General features: G+C 45.3%; 1 protein-coding gene across 3 annotated transcripts in view; it reads right to left on the bottom strand.

The window, feature by feature from the left end:
- LOC144807720 (uncharacterized) overlaps nt 1-21914 on the bottom strand; it is an 88946-nt gene that overhangs the window by 8662 nt on the left and 58370 nt on the right. For 2 of the 3 annotated variants that reach the window (XM_078673378.1, XM_078673381.1), the window contains 2 exons: nt 21305-21415; nt 905-9605 (listed from right to left, as the gene is read on the bottom strand). In XM_078673378.1, the coding sequence (XP_078529504.1) occupies nt 8926-9605; nt 21305-21415 (791 nt within the window). In that variant the 3' untranslated portion in view covers nt 905-8925. Of the gene's footprint in view, nt 1-904; nt 9606-21304; nt 21416-21914 lie in introns of those variants that run through there. The other variant, XM_078673380.1, reaches the window with a different exon arrangement.

Genomic DNA, 21914 nt, shown 5'->3' with positions numbered 1-21914 from the left:
ACTGAGGAGTGCTCTTCCAAAAGTTGCTCTGGTGTTGAAAAAAGATGGCGTGGGGGGGATGAGAGGTAGGGCTCAGCCTCTTTGAACAATTTGTAAGACCCACCTGTCTGACATGATGGGTTCCAGTCAGGTAGGAAATGATGTATTCTGCCTTCTACTGGTCAGCTACGCGGGAGCCTGAGGACAAACTAAAGCCGCTTGGAAGCCGCCTCAGCAAGCAAAGAGGAACTGGAGGATTGCGGTCCCTCCTGGTTTGAGTGGTTTTTGCCAGGTCCACGCCCATGGCATCGACAGGGCTGGGACGGTTGCTGCAGTGCACACTGGGTGGTCTGGTATTATCTGTGAGCGAGCCCCCCAGGGCTTCACTATTGGTGGGGGACGGTTTAGCTGCTATCAATAACCCCTGGGATTGTGCTGCTGCTGCACAACTGTCTTTGAATCACGCCAGTATAAGCCCCGCCTATGAAAAGTCTGGAGCTATCGAAGAACATGCTGCAGGTCTCCAGAAACCTCGTCCCGGCGTGCCTTCTGAGCATGGTGCCAGTTCCAATGACTCTGCCATTGCGCTCTCTAGTGTCCAGGTGAGATCAGAGCTCTTGGACACACGTGAGTGGGAAGGGCAACTGCCGTAGCTATTAGCTGTGTTTCCAGGAGTTTCTAGTGCTATAAGGAGTGGCAGGCGGCCATTTCTAGTGTCTACACTTTAGCCAGCGGGCGTGGCAGTCTGTGGATAGGCTCAGCCCTGTAGAACAGCTGCCGGCAGACCCCTTAATACCCATGCTAAGCGTGAGATCTAGCTATTGCGTGGAGATGGATTGCACTAGTGGGTTAAAAGATATCTGGTACTTTGTTTGATACTGGAATAAAAGAGCCATAACCTCCAAGGACGGAGTCAAAGTCAAAGTGAAAGTGAAAGTCAAATCATCTTTATTCGGTTTCCATAATTCGTAGAAAGCCATAAAAGTACACTTAAAAGATAGTTACAATAAAACTTCTTTTTAAGAATTACATGATTGGTGCAGACATAAATAGTAGCAGCATTTAGTTGGGACTAAGGCTGCGTCGGTGATTTACACAAAATTTCATAAAACAAGCAATAGATTTAGCAAATAATTCATTATCCAACATTTGCAGTGCTAAAAAGGCGGGGCGGCATGTGCGAAGTCCCATTATTCTTAATATTGGAGCTATCCAACGTCGACATGGGATCTCGTAAAACTTGAAGAACAAAAGTATGTGAATTGTAGATTGACGAGAATTACAATCACAGGGACATGGTGGTAGAGTCCTAGACCAATCGTTCTGCTGAGGAAACGAAATCAACCGGTGAAAGGAATCTAATCTAAATCGAGTTAGCAGAGTTTTTTCAAACTGGTTCAAACTGAACATTAAATAGGGTTGGATCGAAAAGGTCGTTTGAACAGATAGCAATTGTTGCACTGAGCTTTTCACTATTTCCTGAGCCAGTCGGAGTTCGCCTAGGTGGAAAAGACACACAGGTAGATTCATCATCGGCATGTTTTGCGAGTCTGTAATAGTGATTATTAAGGAATCGCTATTACAGACTCGCAAAACGGGATTCATGTAAAAATCGCAATATTTATTGCGATTCCTACAGCTTCCTTATTTGCGATTAGCTAATTGCTAATCGCAAATAAGGAATAACTCCCCATTCATTCCAGAATGAATGGGAAGACATATAAATGTGCGAATCGCTATTAGCGATTTGCATATTGAGTTTGTGATTTCAAGGGTGCAGGGGTGTCCAAAGGACACCCTGTAGCACCCCTCAAATGACATTGGACGCTGGTGTTACGCACACACATGTTCCAAGGATATGTGTGTGTGTAACATACAACTTAGAAAAACGCACTAAAGTGCATTTTTCTAAGTTTCCGCTATTTACCACGAGGTTTGACTTCACTGTAAATAGCGGCCCAAAAATGCGAATTCGCAATTTTTGCAAGGTTCATGAATAGCATTTAAGGAATCTCTAATTGAGATTCCTTCAATGCGATCGCAATTTGAGAAATTGCAATTATTTGCGATTTTTCAAATTGCGAGTTCATGAACCATTGATGAATTCCAAATGCCATTTTTGCGGGTGCAAACGGCCGAATTTTGCGATTCGCACCGTTTGCGCTCGCAAAAATGCTTTTTAGTTTGTTTCTCGACATTTCAGATACAGTAAGTGGGTGAGTAAAATATCTAAGAAGGCATAAGTCCGCAAAAAAGGACTTTATATAAGCTAGCCATTTTTTCTTTTTCATATTATCAAGTTCCATGCATTCTTCAATGAGACTGCGGGTTAGCTTACACTGCTCGGTAGTCCAGATGTGGCGCCACAACATTATTGGTTGGATCTTTAAGATGTCTGAAATGTGATCCAGACCCATTTCTAAGTGGCATCCGTATGTCGTGGTGCCTTGGGGGACTGCGAGAAGGTATCGCAGGAAAGTGTTCTCTACTCTCTGTACATCGTCGGTGTTTAACCTCTTCGACGCTCATGACGAGCTTAGCTCGTCATGAGTTACGCCTCTCGTACGCTCATGACGAGCTGAGCTCGTCATGAACCGCTGGTTTTTTAAAAACGTAGCGCACAGCGGGAAAACGCTTAGCGCACCTGCGGTTAAGTGCCCCCATAGGCCTGCACCATAACTGGCAACACTGATGCATTTTGCTTGGAAGATCTTTAACATTACTTGGGGAGATCTCTTTCCCAATTTCTGTGCAAATGCCATCAATGCTGTCATAGTCCTTAAAAAAGCTAATTTCCTTGTCTGAATAGCCTTTGTCCACTTAAGTTTATTATCTATTAAAATCCCTAAATAGGGATAGGATGTTGTGGACTCTAGGCTAACATTATTAACAAACATATCTTTGTTTTTTTTTTTATCTGGGGCCCGCATGCCTTGTAAATGTCTTCTTTATGTTGACTTTAAGATTCAGGGAGCTCGTAAAGGTGCAGTAAGTATTTAATGCTCGCTGGAGCTGAGCGGGGGTTCTTGCCAAGATGACAGCGTCATCCGCATAGAGTAATGCTGGAATCGGCCGATGACGTATTGTTGGCAAATCTTGGCTCCCTTTCACCATCTCTAGTTCCAGCCCGTTGGTATATCACGTAAATAGGAAGGGGGCCAGAACACACCCTTGTCTGACCCCCCCTCTCAATCCTAAAGGGCTCCGTAAGTTCACCCCCTGCCCCATATCTTACTCTAGCGGAAGCCCCCGAATAGAGTTCCCTTAAAAAATTCACCAGCAGGGGATCCACCCCCATGGCTAGAATAATTGACCACAGTTTAGAGTGGTTGACACAGTCAAAGGCTGCTGTCAAGCCCACATAAACCATGTGAAGGAACTCTCCCTTCGCTAGGACATACTTCCTCATTAAGAGAGTGAGATTCAGGGCTTGGTTTACTGTACCCAGACCCTCCCGGAAGCCGTATTGTAAGTCTGATATTACACGATTATCAGAAGCCCAAACCTGGAGACGATCTAAGAGGATTCTGCCCGCCACCTCACCGATAGAATCCAAGAGCGATATAGGCCGATAGCAAGCCCGGCTGTTACGGTCGCCTTTTATAAAGATCGGCACCAGGATTGAGGTGGACCAAGACTCAACTAATCCGATCTTACTCGCTGATTCCAAGACTCTCGTTAAAACGGGGGACCATAGGTCTAAGTTGTATTTAAAAAGGTCCACTGGTACCCCGTCGGGGCCTGGTGCTTTTCCTGATTTTGATATTTTGAGAGCATTTATCATTTCTTTGTGTGCAAAATTTAGCTGCATAGGATAACTAGGTTGCTTAGGAGAATCAAATGTGCCCAACGTATTTTTTTGTCCTTGTCTAAATATGTTTGAAAAATGTTGAACCCAGGCATTCGCGTCTACCGCTACATCTATTTTTGGAAGATCGCTAGCATCATGGAGGAAGGGAGATTTAACTATTCTCCAAAAGGTAGTGCTATCTTTCATGGAGCAACTCTCATGCAGTTGCTTCCATAAACTATCTTTGATCTGAGCTTTACGTTTTTTTAGTGCTAAGGTATATGCTTTCCTCAATTCTATTATTTCGTTCCTATCTCTTATTTCCTTAGTTAGTGCCACCTTTAGCTTAGTATAGGATTTTGTACAGTCCGAGTTAAACCATCCCCTCCTGGTGGTCACTTTCACTTTCTTTTTGCAGAATAGCTCCTCACTAATCGTTTTGGTAATGATTGCATAACTAGACAATATTTGCTATGGGGTAGCGGTAGAATCGAGACAAATATACAGGGAAGACAGAGCCTTACTGATCACGTTTCTCATTACTAGCTCTTGATCCACCGTACCCCATTTTAGGGAAAAGCCGTTAAGTCTATCCAAAAGCAGGGATTTTTTGGTCCAGGAGGCTCCAATAAACCGTCTCTGCCATAGGGGATGGACTAATTACTGATATAGTAATTGGGAAATGGTCACCAGCTGGATTAGCAATTGTCTCAAATTTACGCAATATTGGCATAATACTCTGGGAGACAAGTATAAAATCAATTATGCTATATAGACCTCTCCCATTAACCCCTTCGACGCTCATGACGAGCTGAGCTCGTCATGAGGTACGCCTGTCGTACGCTCATGACGAGCTGAGCTCGTCATGAAACGCGGTTTTTAAAAAAACTCAGCGTACGGCGGAAAAATGCGCCGCACGCATGAGGTTAAAAGTAGTAGAAAAAGGGACCAGAGGACTCACAAGTTCGTTCGCAAACCCCAGATCTGCGACAGCCATTATTTCTTTCATACGATCACCCACAGTCGTATGTGCGTTGAGTTGTTCCCGCCCTCATCCTGAGTACCACAGTTGTTGGTGCTACTTCCTTTACACAATGACAAGTTAAAATCGTCGCCCCAAATCAGTGCTACAGATGTGTTATTGCACTTCAAACGTAAATCTTGCAATAAAAGGAAACCTTATTTAAAACATCGATTAGGTAAATCGAATTCAAAATATTATAAAAATGAATCATAATATAAGTTGACATCTTGTTGCATACAATTATAAGTACCTGGTAATTTGTTTCTAGTCTCAAAACCTCGATTTTGTCAACCATCAAAGTATTGGATATATAGGTTGTTAGACCCCCCTTTGGTCTTCCAAACGAAGATGGAACAGCCTCTGAAAAATATGTCTTATATCCTACCAAATGAGCAGGACTACGGAGCCATGTTTCCTGCAACCCTATGATGTTATACTTTATTACTTCTCCCAACCAGTTATCGTTTATAATTGTGTTCCGTAACCCAGCCGCATTCCAAAAAACAATGTCAAACATTGAGCTGTTAGTTTTTGTTTTAGAGTATTCGCTCGGGTTCTGCAGGGGTCGTACTGTCTGAGACGTTAACAGTGGAGTTGGCAATTCAGCTACATCTTTCCCACAATTAGACTCCAGATCAACATATGGTATTACGCTGTTTTTGTTTTGGAAAGTAGTGAAAACCTGAGAGGTATTAAGTTGAGTAACCCCGGAAGATGTTACATTCTGTTGAATATTTGAATTCATTGAAGTTACTAATAATGTATCTATCGGAATTGGTTCCAGTCATTCGATGTCATCTAAACCCGAGAGTACACTATACCTGTTGTAGGTAGGTATAGTCTGTGGTAGACACTGAGAATCATAGCTATTTTGGAAAAACTAGGAGCGACCATTCACGGTCTGTGGGGGATAGAAGAAACCCAACGGCAATATGTTGATTCCTGCCGCGGTTACTGTACGGTGTCGCCCAATGTCCAGAATTTCCTTTACTGATCGTGGTGATTTAAATGTTATAACTATTCGCGCCGTGAATGTGACCGCAATAGGTTTATATGAGGGGAGTCGCCGGGCTGCAATAGTTCCGGGCGTGAAGGTTTTCTCCCCAGCCACGAGCCTAGGAGGCTCTTTTCCCGTTAGAAACGAATTTCGCAACCCTCACTATTGGAGGGGTCGTACCTGGAAGCTCTCGTGCTTGGTTTATTTACAAGTTTGTAATCTACCTTTTTTATACTCTCTGTCCCCACCCATTATGGATTTGGCGGCTTAGCGTGCGCTTCCCTTGAGGCGAGGGTATGTATGGTCCTGAGGAATGCTGAGCTGATTTTTGGCTCATTAAAGCTGAAACATGTCGACCTTTGTTTAGGACAATTGGTTAAAAATTACTTAACCCCTTGCATGTCCGACCTTTCACCTTTGTTTTTAATGGAGTTAGAACTACCCCTTTATCAAAAATTCTAGTTCGGGGAGTAGTCCACACTCCTTTTAATATGCACTTTTCTGGTACTACTTTCATGTACTGACAACGAGGACCCAATGAAGACGACTGGCAGCCAACTTCTTGTTGGTGCCTGAGGGTTCTTTTTCCTCACTGCTTTCGTAACAACTTTTTTCTTGTGTGTTTAATTCGTGCCTTGTATATCAACTTATGGTGGTGGTAATTAAGTTTCTTTACCCCTCCTTTTTCTTTTCTTTTTTCCTTTTGCTTCTTTTTTGTGAGGTACTCTTCTGTTGTTTTGTAATACCTATGCAATCTCCCGTCAGATCCTTCTCCCTAGCCCCTACCCATTGGACTCGTCTAGCCGTCTTAAAGTCGTGGAATAGTTGGCTGTAAAACCCGGTCCTATTAGCTAGCCAGTGTAATGACTTATTTTTTAAAGCTATCCAGGTTTCTTTTTTTAGTGGATTGATTGGGGGGTACGTTTCCTAATATAATGACATAAGGAGTGGCTTCTGGGGGAAGGTGTGAATGTGGGTCTGCCGTCCTGTGATCAGAGAGAAGAGAAGGAAAAGTGTGGTCTTGGCTAGGATATTGGGGGCAGAGGAGACTTGCTACTTGGGTTAATCTTGCCTGTTGGGGAGCATTTGGGTGTGGGTTAATCTGCCTTGATGGAATATGGGAATCCCCTTTTCCCTCCTGATTTACAAGCATTTCATCTCTGGCAGTGTTTAGAGGGACTGAGTTTTTCATCGGGTGCCTCCCCTTGTCCAGTGTATTCTCTATCTGAGTTTTTCAATTCGTATTTACACTTGGAACCGAAATTCTGGGGGAAGGATGAACTACAAGGACGGCTAAATCTTTATGAGAATTTTCAAGATCAAGAATTTCCTGTCTTGGTTCTTTCTGCTTTTTTTCGGGCGGTTGAATCGGCGAATCGCCGTTGATTGACACAATTTCATCAGTACATGATTGTATACAGCCATTTACTTGGTGGACATTCCCCCCCAGAGTTTGAGTGAGTTGAATCTTCACTTGAAGGTGCTTCCCGGCTTGACCTAGGAGAAGAACCCGCAATGGATTCCTCCACTGAATGGATCTGCTTGTAAAGTACATCCACTGTTCCAGTTAGGGAGCTCAGTAAAGTCTGCTGTGTATCAGATGTACGCGTATTTCCTTTCGGGCTAATCAGTTTCCTTTTACCCATTTTCGAAATTATCAGCTGTGATATCTCACCCAATGGGATAGTTTTTACAGTTATTAAACAAGCAAGTCAACCCCAAGAATATCATCCGCTAATAAAAGTATGCAAACAAAAAACCCAAAAGACGGCCCAGCCCGGCCTCCAAGAGACAGCCCGCCCTTTGCCCGGGCTAAGCCCAGCTATGCCCGCGCGCGTTCCGTGACGCGGGAGCTCTGACCTCCTTTTGGTGCGCAGCCTGGTGCGAAATCCGTGCGTGGGCGGGGTCAGCCGCGGGTGGCGCTGGGGGTTGTGGTCTCCCCCCTCAGCGGCCGCGCACGGATGGCAGAGTGCAGCGGCGGCGGGGGAGACCGGCGAGAAACTGCTTCGTGTCCTTGCAGCTGCCACAGACGCGATGGCAGAACAGCGCCGGTGGAGAGAGGGACACAGGTAGGGCAGAGCAAAGTCCGTCAGTCGGAATTACAATACAAAGAAGGAGCATCCGCCCCACAGCAGCTCTAACCTCCTTTTGGTGTGCCGCTTGGCGCGAAATCCATGCGTGGGCGGGGTCAGCCGCGGGTGGCGCTGGGGGTTGTGGTCTCCCCCGTCAGTGGCCGCGCACGGATGGCAGAGTGCAGCGGCGGCGGGGGAGACCGGCAAGAAACTGCTTCGTGTCCTTGCAGCTGCCACAGACGCGATGGCAGAACAGCGCCGGTGGAGAGAGGGTCCCAGGTAGGGCAGAGCAAAGTCCGTCAGTCGGAATTACAATACAAAGAAGGAGCCAAGTATACGTCTTTTCCAGGATTTTAAAAAGTCTGGCACACTGCCTGTTCTTTTTACGCAATGCTGTAAAATTGACTGAACATTTCGCTCTTTGATGAGTAAAAGCCTGTTTCCAAACCTACGATGATGGACCTATACTCACTGTGTTTTTGTAAAGGAAGTGATGTATATCTGCTTTCTTGGTTTTTAGGTATACCTATAACATTCCACCCACCTCCTTCCTCTCATTTCTCTGACGTTTTTCTGGTAATGTACATCTAGCACACACTGTAGTCTTGCGATGGCAACTCTACACTCAGCTTCTTTTTTCTGTATACCAGGTCAGGACCTTCATCAAGAGACAAGGGTTGTTACTATTCCCTCAAACTAAATCCAGATTATTGTTGACACTTAGCTTCTTTATGGGGTCCATACCTAGTCCCTTTCATAGACCCAATTTCTAAGTTCGGTCACAAAATCAACGTAATGTGCCGCAACACATCTAGAACGATTTATACACTTCACGGTTTAGACCAGATGCGGCGATCTTCACTGGCCATCCTTATTCCTCTCACTATTTGTGGGGAAGACTTGACAATCAGTTGCAATAAAATTTCTTCTTCTGAGCCATATATGTGCAGTTGTCTTTAATTCTATGTGGATGTCTCTTATAACTCTCTTTTTTATGCATTGGTAAAAGGACGATAACAACTCCATGTGCTCCCTAATTCGCTCATGGTCCACACTTTGGTATTTACATAATTTCCACTAGATGGACCTCAGAATCGTCTACCATGTTTGGGTGTATTTTCTTGTGGACCTGCAGGTAGTCCTTTCGGTTGAATCCTTTTCCGCATACAGTGCACCGATGCAGTCTTTCTCCTGTGTGCAGTTTTTGGTGCCTATGGAAAGCTCCTATTTGATTGAAGCTTTTTCCACACACGGTACAATGATAAGGTCTCTCCCCTGTATGTATTCTCCTATGTATGAGCAAATTTGACATCGCTCCAAAGCTTTTACCACATTCAGTACATGCATATCTTGATATTAAGTTGTGTTCTTGATGATATTGTACATAGCAGCTCTTCGGGCTGGTTTGCCCACTGTCAGCATGTGTGTTTGGTTTGCTACTTTGCGGTGTGGTTGATTCACAGAGAACACTGTTGTTTTCCACTGTACTCTCACAGCTCTTGTCTACTCTCCACTCGTAGGGTGTCGACTTCTGCAGAGCACTGCAAGCTCTTGGCCAATCTGCACTTTTCTCTCCTCCTTGTTCTTGAGTACTCGCTGGTGGCATCTGGCTATTGGAATGTCTTCTCTCAGAAATGTTCTGGACCGTGTTTACTTTCCTCTTTTGTGCCACAGATTTGAAAATTGCAGGTTTTTCATGATATTGAAAAGAGGTACTCATGTTGCTCTTCATCGATCCATTTCCTGTAAGATTGAAATAAATGAATGTTAGCTTTCTAGAAGGGAAATGGTGCATCAATCATTTCCACAGCAGGAGTGTATCGAAAGGCAGTAAGAGCGCAAGCTCTGTATACACAACCAAGCACTTTGTGGCTGGACCATGGGTACCAGGTGGTAGAATCACGACTGACTGACTGATCAAAGAGTTGTAAGGGTAAGCAGTGAAGACATTAGGCATTCTTTATGTTGAGACAATAACAGCATGGGGCCGGAGAGAGGACAATACTTTGTCTGCAGGCAGACATAGACTGTGAAAAGAAGCAGGGAAATGGGTAAGAGTTCAGCTCTCGATGAAGCCACCCACGAAAGCTACAGAATGAGCCTAACATGTGCAGACAGAACAAACTACCCAGACAGGCTAATAGGAGTGAACCATCACCACCTTCTCACATGTGCAGACTTGCAGAAGGAACCACTGAGACAGATCAGCCAGAGAGCCACTACCACCTTGTAACGTGGAGCGACAGGAAGCCAGTCAGACAAGCCATCCAGAGAGAGCTATTGACATCTCCTAACATGTGCAGACCTGCAGAACTAAGCACCTACATAGGTGCCGAGAGAGGACCACTGCCACCTTGTAACATGCAGACCTACCGAAGCCACCCAGAGAGAACCACTGCCGCCACCTAAGGTGCAGAACTGCAGAACAAGCCAATCGAACAAGCCACCCAGAGGAAGCCTTTCCCACCTTGTGACATGCAAGCACAATCAGACACCCAAATAGGTCACCTAGAGCAAAACATTACTGCCCTCTAATGTGCAGACAGAACAAACCAATCAGACAAACCAAGCCCAACCCACTTGGGCTGTCAACCCCCCCCCCCCCCCGTTGAACATCAACCAACCCCTTCTAAACAAAGCCACATGCTCATTTTAGTGTTTGACTCTGCTTGTGCTTTTTTAAAATCACTCCATAAAACTCCTGAGTCTGCCCCAACTAGAGTCAGAGATATACAGCCTAATTCACAAAGGTAACCTACACTTGTGAGTACGTTTACACTTTTGATTAAGCTTACTAGAGGCGCGAAGGGTGCAGAAAGAGCAAGAGAAGTACAGAAAGAAGCAACAGAGGTACAGCAAAAAGGCAAGAGAGGTGCAGAAACAGGTAGGAAAGGTACAGAAAGAGGGAACAGGGGTGCAAAAAGAGGCCCGAGGGGTGCAGAAAGAGGCGAAAGGGGTACAGAAAAAGCAAATGAGGTACAGAAAGAGGGAGCAGAGGTGCAGAAAGACGCAAGAGAGGTGCAGAAACAAACAAGGGAAGTGCAGAAAGAAGCAGGAGAATTGCTGAAAAAAGCAAATGAGGTGCAGAAAGAGGCAACAGAGGTGCAGAAAGAACCAACAGAGGAGCAAAAAGAGGCAAGAGGGGTACAGAAGAGGCAGCAGGGGTGCAGAAAGAAGGAAGAGAGGTGCAGAAAGATGCAACAGAGGTGCTGAAAGAGGCGAGAGAGGTGCAGAAACAGGCAGGAAAGGTGTAGAAAGAGGAAAGAAGGATACAGAAAGAGGCAAGAGGGGTTGCAGAAACAGGAAAAAGGTGCAGAAAGAGGGAACAGGTGTGCAGACAGAGGCAAGAGAAGTGCAGAAAGTTGAAACGACAAGTGCAGAAGAAGGCAAAGGGGTGCAGAAATGTGCAAGAGAGGTGTAGAAAGAAGCAAGAGCAGCGCAAAAGAACCAACAGAAATGCAGAAAGAGGCAAGAAGGGTGCAGAAAGAGGCAGGAGAGGTGCAGAAAGAAGCAAACGGGGTACAGAAAGAGGGAAAAGGGGTGCAGAAAGAAGCAAGAGAAGTGCAGAAAGAAGCAACAGAGGTGCAGCAAGAGGCAAGCGAGGCGCAGAAACAGGCAAGAAAGGTACAGAAAGAGGGAACGGGGTGCAGAAAGAGGTAAGAGGGGTACGGAAATATGCCGGAGAGGTGCAGAAAGAAGCAAGAGCAGTGAAGAAAGAAGAAAGAGAAGTAGAGAAAGAAGCAAGAGAGGCGGAGAAATAGCAAAGAAGGGTACAGAAAAAGGCATGAGGGAGGCTGACATTTGCAAAAGAGGTGCAGAAAGAAGCAAGAGCAGTGCAGAAAGAACCAACAGAGGTGCAAAAAGAGACAAGAGGAGCACAGAAAGAGGTAGGAGAGGTGCACAAAGAGGCAAGAGGGATACAGAAAGAGGCAAGAGAGGTGCAGAAACAGGCACAAAAGGTACAGAAAGAAGGAACAGGGGTGAAGAAAGAGGCAAGAGAGGTATAGAACGAGGCAAGAGATGCTGCAGAAAAAAGCAACATAGGTGCCGAAAGTGGCAACTGGGTGCAGAAAGAGGCAACAGAGGTATAGAAAGAGGCAATAGGGGTGCAGAAAGAAGCAACAGAGGTGCAGAAAGAAGCAAGAGGTGTGCAGAAAGAGGAAAGAGAAGTGCAGACAGAGGCAACAGAGGTACAGAAAGAGGCAAGAGTGGCTTGCCCACCATTAGTGCCAATTTAACACCCACATTTAACAGGTGACCATTCTAGGTTTGCAAAGGGCCTTCCAACATGCTCTAACACTTGTTGCTGCATTTTTGGTAACATTTGAGCTGTTTGAGCTAGAAACAAGGTTTTTTGTGTTCAAATCTGCATATTAGGGAGCAGACGATAGATTATGTGGCTAATGCGGAAAATGTATAATTGTGCGAAAGTCGGTGCAGCCAAACAGTTGCATAATTCCAGTGGTCCTGCTCATACCTCTGACTAGGTCCACAAGTGCTCCTCATTGATTCCTTTTTTTTGTCTCACTTAGTTCATAGTTGAGCTTCTATGGAAACAAGGAGGACTAAACCGGAGGTTACCAGTCCACAACATAAGACTATCATACCACATGATTACTCTCTATAACACAGTCCCACTCTACATAATTCCTATACACTAAATACCACATACTTTCGATCCACATAATTTCCCCGTACAACTTACCACATAATTCCACTACACACAACGTACATCCACTCCAAAAAACATTAGTAAAAAACTTTTACATTTACAACGCCAATAGCTCTAACTCTCGCAAATGCAAAACTTATTACATTGCAAACACTTCTTTAACTAGTAGTCACGTTTGCAGAGTGGTGGAGAAACGGTGCTGGGCCAGCGCTCAGGAATTCCGCTGCGTAGGACTTACAGGAGGTACCAGGAGGGCTTCTTGGCCCCCAGAGTCCCTCAGGAGTAAATTGGACTTCATCCCTCATCCCGTAGTCTGCCAGACCACGTTTGCAGAGTGGTGAAGAGAGGGGGCATGGCCTCCTAAGACGTTTTAGCAATCCCACTGTGTGGGGCTTACTGGAGGTAATAGATGTAGTAGTTGGCCCCCTAGGATGTCCTGGGGGGGCAAACCACCCCTCCTATTACCTCCAATACGTCCCACACAGCAGGATTGCAAAATTATCATAGCAGGCCACGCCCCCTTTACCCACCACTCTGTAAAGGCGCTCCCTGGCGTGCTCTTGGATGGGGATTGAAGTCCCCTTCGCTGCTGGGGGCCTTAGGGGCCAACTAACCTACCTCTTACCTCCAGTAAACCCCATACAGTGGGATTGCTGAGAGGTGGACACAGGCCATGCCCCCTTTCTCCACCACTCTGCAAACGCACCTCCTGGAGTGCTCTTGGTTGAGGGATGAAGTCCCCTTGCCTCCCGAGGGTCCCTGGGGGCCAACTAGCCCTCCTGTTGTCTCTAGGAAGCCCCACACAGATGGATTGCTGAGAGTGGTCTGGGGCAACGCCCCCTTTTTACACGCACCTCCTGGCGCACTGATGCTCGGGGGAGTTTTTTCATTGCGGACTGTGAGGCAGGACCTAAGATGTCGGGCGTACTCGCCGAGAAAACATATACCCTAATCCACTTGGATTACTGAAGAGTTGAAGATATTGGACCGATTAGTTCAGGATAAGTGGACCTTATATTTGGAGGAATTTTGAAAAAAAGGATAACGCTATTTAGATCATCTGTTCGTGACGCTGAACTGTACAATTGACAGTCTTTTTGGAACTGTGAAAAAATCTTTTTCTCACTCTGAGTAATTATCCTTGCCCTGAAGAAGTCATTGGGTGAATGTCCCGTGACGAAACCCGTGTCGGCTTTGTGCATTTTCTGGCCGACTCCCCGTTGTCCCTTTGAGCAGCTACTTCCTCTTGGCCTTGCGCAATTTCATATCCAGCCACTGTTTTTTGTATGCTCGGGGGATGAAGTCCACTTGTGTCCTGAGGTCCTCAGGACACAAACATTTTTTGTATGATTTTCTTTACCTTATAACTCCTGGTTGAAAATTTGGACACAAATACTGGTCTGTTGCTGGTTGTTTCTCTTGCTCGAGTTGTTAGTAATTCAGATCTATTGATCGTTCCTGCCCTTTCTTTTGCTCTGGTCAAAACCGTTTCTGGATAATTCCTTTCCTTGAATTTTGCGAGCGTTTTGTTCTGATTCTCCACGTATGTACTGGCCTGTGAAGAGATTCTTTTTATTCTTAACAATTGAGAATACGGCAGATGTTGTTTTAAGGACATCGGATGACAGCTGTCAAAATGTAAAGAATTGTTCCTGTCTCGACTCTGTGTATACATCTGTCTCAATTCTGTTGTTTTTGCATGTCACTAGTACATCTAGGAATTAAATACTGTCTGTGCTGACCGAATGTGTGAATTGAATGTGGTCGTCTATATTGTTGATGAATGTAATAAACTCCTTAATCTCATCTGGAGGCCCTTTCCATATGAGAAAGATGTCATCAATATAGCGCCACAATCTCAGGATCTTCTCATTCCATCTCGGGTTGGATAAGATGTTGTCCAGTTCCAGACGATGCATAAACAATTTAGCTTAGCTGGGAGCCGCACAATTGCCCATAGATGATCCGGCTAATTGTAAGAAAAAGTTGTTGTTCCATGTAAACTATGATTTAAGGTGTATTGAAGTAGTTCTAAGAGGAAGATCTTTAATTCTTGTCTGATGTTGTGGTTGATTAGAAACAATTCAATTCCTTCTATGCCTCGGTTGTGCGGAATGGATGTTTAGAGCGCACATACATCGATGGTGCATAAAGTTATTGTCATGGTAGGATCCAAGGTGGTGGCGTTTAATCTGCTTAAGAAATCTGTTGTGTCGGGTATGTAAGTAATTATTTGTTTCACTATTGGTTGTAGATGTTTGTCTAAGTACCTTCCAGTGGGTTCATGGATGGATCCCTTCGTAGAAACAATTGGACGGAACAGTGGTTTTTTGGAATCCTTGTGTATTTTGTGAAGAATATGCAAACTGGGGCTCCACGGGTATTCTTGTATCAAATATGTTTTCTCCTTTTCGGTGATCACGCCCATTGAGCAGGCATTCTCCACAATGGTTATTAATATTTTAGCAAATTCCCTTGTTGGATCCTGGGGTACTTTCATGTATAAATCAACATTGTGTACATGTTCACTCACACTCCTTTGGTAGAAGTCTGAATCCATTATCACGAGTGCACCTCCTTTGTCAGCTTTGCAGCAAACTATATTCTGATTGTTGACTTGCCTTTCTCTGATGGTAAAGTTGGTGTTTTTTGTAACAGGTTTCTTAAACAGTTCCTTAATTTCGTTCATGGTGATGGTCTCATAGGAGTCAAATATTTGGTGACTAACTGGTGCCATGAATGAGCTTTTGCTCCTTAAGCCCATATGAGTGTCTCCAGTTTCTCCAGTCTACTCGGGGACCACATTGGTGAAACAATGTTTAAGTCTGACGTTCCTCATGACATTAAATAAGCTGGCTTCGGTTTCAGGCTCATTTGATTGATACGTTGGTACAAATGACGTGCCGCGTTGTAGTGTGGCTATTTGACAATGGGTCAGTGTTTCCTTGGATATGTTAATGATTAGGTGCTTTTAACAGTGCACCTTCCCTATTATAAACTTTGACACACCCATTCTAAGATGCAGAGTACTATTTTTGAAACCGTACACACAAGAATGCCATATACTACATACCACTCACTATTTCCTAGGTCTACACAGACATCCAGTCACTTACACTTGTAGTTACTCATCAATACAGGACTATAATATGCACTCATACATCTATACATGCAGTCACACTCTGCCACTCATCCATAGAGTTACTCACAAACCTAGTTAGTAAAGCAAAGAATCGATTACATACCTATTTGCTCATGTGTACAGTTATACACACCAACTTTGTTATTTTTAGACACACTACATCACTTATTTATACAGATACTCACACATATTTACTGTGTTATACAATCACTGATAGAAGCAGACACTTATTTAGCCACACACTCTTCAAATAACTTAGTGTCACTTATACTCATTTATATACTCCAACACTCACATATAGTGCCTTAAAACATATGTAGTTAGTCACAGATGTACCACTGAGACATTCATGCACTCACCAACACACCCATACACACACTAACTCACCCATACAGCCCTTCCCAGATGCACTTTATAATCCATACAACCACTGAATCACCCACTCAGACATCTATGCACAGACTCCTACACCCCCCCACACAGACACTCAGGGACTCATAGAGATACTCAGACAACACATCAATAACCCATATAGACACTCATGTAGTTATTCAGCAACCCATGCAGTTGCTTACACACCAACGGAGATACTAACACAGACTTTTACACTGTTTAGTCACTAACCCATGCAATCAGTAAGACACGTTCACTCACACAGTCAGTCACGCACCTACTAAATAATCTCTTAAGGTATTTGTAAATGCACTCATTCTTCAATACACCTTGACATATATATATATATATATATATATATATATATATATATATATATATATACACCACCAAAGCTGACCTCAACAAGAAATCAGCGGGACACATGCTCCGGGCTCAAATGAAGGATTTATTTGGCTTAATGTACACGCACTCCTGTAGTCTGTGAAACGCTGTGGCAGACGCGTTTCTGGCCGGAATGGCCGTCATCAGTGCCAGTCCCACAGGCAAGTGAAAATTCGTGGGCTCCAGAGACCACTCCCTTTACAGCAGTCTCTCGGCTCCTCCTCCCACAGGTGAGTGTCTTAATTGCGCTGCACCGCCCAGGAGCACTGCATTGTGGATGTTGCAGTTCACGAGGTCCCGCATACAGGTGTATGGGACACAGACTCAAATTAATGCCCCCAATTTCTTGGCGCTTCCTGCATTCCACCTCAGGGGTCCTGGGTATTAATGGTCCGGCCAAAACCTTCATGAGAGCCCTTATCAGGCAGCTTGATGCCGCCTCCTCTCTCCCCTCGCGCAGATACACACCAAATGGTTAATACCTCTGCTTGGGGGGGCGCCGCGATGTACTCCTCGTACTCCACCATTTGTTTGCTGATCTCGCGGAGCTCCAGACCGAGAGGGCGTGCCCCTTGCCGGTATCAGCGAAAAGCCGGCTACACATACACCACCAAAGCTGACCTCAACAAGAAATCAGCGGGACACATGCTCCGGGCTCAAATGAAGGATTTATTTGGCTTAATGTACACGCACTCCTGTAGTCTGTGAAACGCTGTGGCAGACGCGTTTCTGGCCGGAATGGCCGTCATCAGTGCCAGTCCCACAGGCAAGTGAAAATTCGTGGGCTCCAGAGACCACTCCCTTTACAGCAGTCTCTCGGCTCCTCCTCCCACAGGTGAGTGTCTTAATTGCGCTGCACCGCCCAGGAGCACTGCATTGTGGATGTTGCAGTTCACGAGGTCCCGCATACAGGTGTATGGGACACAGACTCAAATTAATGCCCCCAATTTCTTGGCGCTTCCTGCATTCCACCTCAGGGGTCCTGGGTATTAATGGTCCGGCCAAAACCTTCATGAGAGCCCTTATCAGGCAGCTTGATGCCGCCTCCTCTCTCCCCTCGCGCAGATACACACCAAATGGTTAATACCTCTGCTTGGGGGGGCGCCGCGATGTACTCCTCGTACTCCACCATTTGTTTGCTGATCTCGCGGAGCTCCAGACCGAGAGGGCGTGCCCCTTGCCGGTATCAGCGAAAAGCCGGCTACACATACACCACCAAAGCTGACCTCAACAAGAAATCAGCGGGACACATGCTCCGGGCTCAAATGAAGGATTTATTTGGCTTAATGTACACGCACTCCTGTAGTCTGTGAAACGCTGTGGCAGACGCGTTTCTGGCCGGAATGGCCGTCATCAGTGCCAGTCCCACAGGCAAGTGAAAATTCGTGGGCTCCAGAGACCACTCCCTTTACAGCAGTCTCTCGGCTCCTCCTCCCACAGGTGAGTGTCTTAATTGCGCTGCACCGCCCAGGAGCACTGCATTGTGGATGTTGCAGTTCACGAGGTCCCGCATACAGGTGTATGGGACACAGACTCAAATTAATGCCCTTATTTCTTGGCGCTTCCTGCATTCCACCTCAGGGGTCCTGGGTATTAATGGTCCGGCCAAAACCTTCATGAGAGCCCTTATCAGGCAGCTTGATGCCGCCTCCTCTCTCCCCTCGCGCAGATACACACCAAATGGTTAATACCTCTGCTTGGGGGGGCGCCGCGATGTACTCCTCGTACTCCACCATTTGTTTGCTGATCTCGCGGAGCTCCAGACCGAGAGGGCGTGCCCCTTGCCGGTATCAGCGAAAAGCCGGCTACACATACACCACCAAAGCTGACCTCAACAAGAAATCAGCGGGACACATGCTCCGGGCTCAAATGAAGGATTTATTTGGCTTAATGTACACGCACTCCTGTAGTCTGTGAAACGCTGTGGCAGACGCGTTTCTGGCCGGAATGGCCGTCATCAGTGCCAGTCCCACAGGCAAGTGAAAATTCGTGGGCTCCAGAGACCACTCCCTTTACAGCAGTCTCTCGGCTCCTCCTCCCACAGGTGAGTGTCTTAATTGCGCTGCACCGCCCAGGAGCACTGCATTGTGGATGTTGCAGTTCACGAGGTCCCGCATACAGGTGTATGGGACACAGACTCAAATTAATGCCCCCAATTTCTTGGCGCTTCCTGCATTCCACCTCAGGGGTCCTGGGTATTAATGGTCCGGCCAAAACCCCCCCACACAGACACTCAGGGACTCATAGAGATACTCAGACAACACATCAATAACCCATATAGACACTCATGTAGTTATTCAGCAACCCATGCAGTTGCTTACACACCAACGGAGATACTAACACAGACTTTTACACTGTTTAGTCACTAACCCATGCAATCAGTAAGACACGTTCACTCACACAGTCAGTCACGCACCTACTAAATAATCTCTTAAGGTATTTGTAAATGCACTCATTCTTCAATACACCTTGACATATATATATATATATATATATATATATATATATATATATATATATATATATAAACATATTTAACCTTTACAGAAACACACAGCCACTGGATGATGTCATCAGTGATGTCATTTGAGATGTCATCAGTGATGTCATCTGTGATGTCACTGACCATGTCATGAGTGATGTAATATGTGACATCATCAGCAGTGCATTGCGGGCGCGCGAGTTATAGTTAGCTCAACTAACCAGAACAGGCGAATTTCTCTGGTTTTATGTGAGTGAAATGTCCAACTAACTATAACGTCCCTGAAACCTATGTTTTTTTCAGTGAATTTGTAAGGTTTTTTAAATGCTAATTCCGAACTATAACTTCTGTAAAACCTATGGTTTATATATATATATATTTATTCAAATAGCATCACCTTGATCCTCAGCTTTCAACGAAAGGACACAGCACCGCTCCAGAGGTAAAGAATAAATATATAGATATATATATACACACACACACAAATAAATATATATTTTGAGCAAGCAGTACGGGCTGCCATTGAATCCATTAGGATGTGATTAACATGGGAAATATCTTTTTAACCGACTGAGATAAGTTTCGCCTACAAGAGTGGCAGTAGACTTGGCCCACTAGGGCATGATAGGAGTCCTCTCTGTACTCAACAAAGCAGATCTATTAATGCACTGACTGAAAAGGCAGCGGTCCTCCTTTTAACCAAAGTCAGTATGCAGTGGAAAATGTATGGGACATGAACGCTGATCACCCCCAGATGGATAGAAGTAATCCGGCGCGGTGAATCAGCGACACTCCAAGATGGTGCCCTGGTCGCTCGTGTGATGGACACATAGTATGTTTCAAATGTTTTACATTTGTGTAAATATATATGGTGACGTATTGTTTGCCAATGTCATCCATGACCAAGGCCATAGTGCCAACCGCATCACCAAATTGGATAGCGAATGGGCACTAATAAATTAACTGAGCACCTTGGAGTGACCGCCGTTGTTGTCCATGGATCTGAGCTTTGTGCATGTATTTATGTTCACTGAAAAAAACCACAGTTAAAAGGTAAGCTGTGATTGAGAAGCGTGGCTCAGTGGTTAGAGGCGGCAGACCCGGAAGCTGAGATCGGCCGTGGACCAGGGTTCGATTCCCCGCCTCGGCGGGTCTCGGGCTCAAAAAATTCCACGGACTCGATAATTCTCATTCCGGTGCCTCCTCGACTCACGGGGTCACACTCTGCGACTCTGGGCAATAGCTTGCTTAATCTCCACTACGGCCCCTCGCGGCGGGATGCCTGGCTTTCACCTTGTGGATACCCTGCCGAGGTATCTCACAGGGAAATACCAGGACGGCTTCCCTAAGCAAGCGCTTAGATACCGTGTCGGTGATTTGCGCAATATAAATACATGTACATTTACATTTACATTGAGGCTCAAACGTGGAAAACACTGGAATTCTCAGTTATGTTCAAGAATGCACACAACACATGTCAAAACTCACTTATTATGGGTTAACAAATAAAACCATATGTAAACAAATAAGAACATACCTCACAGCCGTCACCGTCGCCTGAGGATGGACAAAGCAGGAAATCATCTCTTCGAACTAGAACGTGTCAAACGCCTCTTTGTAGCAGCGACCTTCACCTATAGTTGAAGGAGGGGTGAGCAGCACTGATCAGCGAGGGCTGAATCCGTGCTAGATTTCCACTAATATCCTCATTATGATTTTAAAATTTGAGTTAGGTCTGGCATAGGCAGACCAACATTGGACACCTCGATCTAGTACAGCACCAAAGCACCTAGGCAGATTATAAAGAGTTGTAATGCCTGCTTTTAAACCCTTCGCTGCTGCCGTCGGCCGTTGGACGTCGCGCGAGCTACCTCCCTGGTGCTGCGCACGTCCAACGGCCGACGGGGCCGCACCCGTTTCTTCGAACGTTCAGCACTGGCGCTGAACGTTCGAAGCAGCAAACGGGTTAAACAGAAACAGATTATCCACCAATTGCTTTCACATTGCAGCGCTCTGAACTATCAGGGTGCACACACAACACTTCTGCACAAACCACTGATGCCACATCCAGGAGACTGGAACATGTCTCCAATTGTAAACCTACCTGCTATCTGTTGGAATTATAAACTGGCCCCTTCTCCTCTGTCATTTAACTAAACTTCTCATGTATTGTAGCACTGGTACTAACAAGTGGGTCGTCCCTAAAGGCTGACGAATGAGAATCAGAACCAGTCACCTTAAAGTATGAGCTAAAAAGGGTAGTCCAATTGAACACCTTGGTTCTCGCTCACTATACAAGATTTAAAGCACTTCCGGATTGTCTTCTGCACAGATTATTGAATCAATACTAAATAGCGCAATGTCCGCACCTGAAGGACTGCTCCGGCTTTCTCTTCTTCGATAGGCCTGGACAGCATTGGCGTGCGTCTCTTCATCAGCATTAACACCAGCCGGTGCACCTCCACTGCCGACTACAAGCTCTGAAATGAGAAAACAGTTCTAAGCGTAGGCAAGTATTCCAGTAAGGCATGAACACCACGACTGCTCACCATGCGACAGAAACCCTTCTATGTGCTGGTTATACAATTGTTCTAAGAGTAGGCGAACATCCCACAGACGCATAAACACGAGCACTGCTTATCACTGATGATTATAAAACAGATTAAAGCGTGTGTGTTTGTGTGTGACTATCACAGTCCTAAACCCCTATACTGCAGACTTTAAAACAAATTAATGTATATGTGAATATCGCAGTCATAAACACCCTGAACTGCTGAATTTAAAACAGAGCTAAGTGTGTGTGTGTGTGTGTGTGTGTGTGAATATTGCAGTCTTAAACCCACTAACTGCTGATTATAAAACAGATCAAAGTGTGTGTGTGTTTGCGAGTGTGTTTGCATGTGTGAATATTGCAGAGTCATAATGCCAATAACTGCTGATTATAAAAAAGAATACCGGTATATGTGAATATCCCAGAGA

Source organism: Lissotriton helveticus, chromosome 1_2 (assembly GCF_964261635.1).
Source record: "Lissotriton helveticus chromosome 1_2, aLisHel1.1, whole genome shotgun sequence".
Taxonomy (NCBI): Eukaryota; Metazoa; Chordata; class Amphibia; order Caudata; family Salamandridae; genus Lissotriton; species Lissotriton helveticus.
This window is presented reverse-complemented; position numbering and strand designations above follow the sequence as displayed.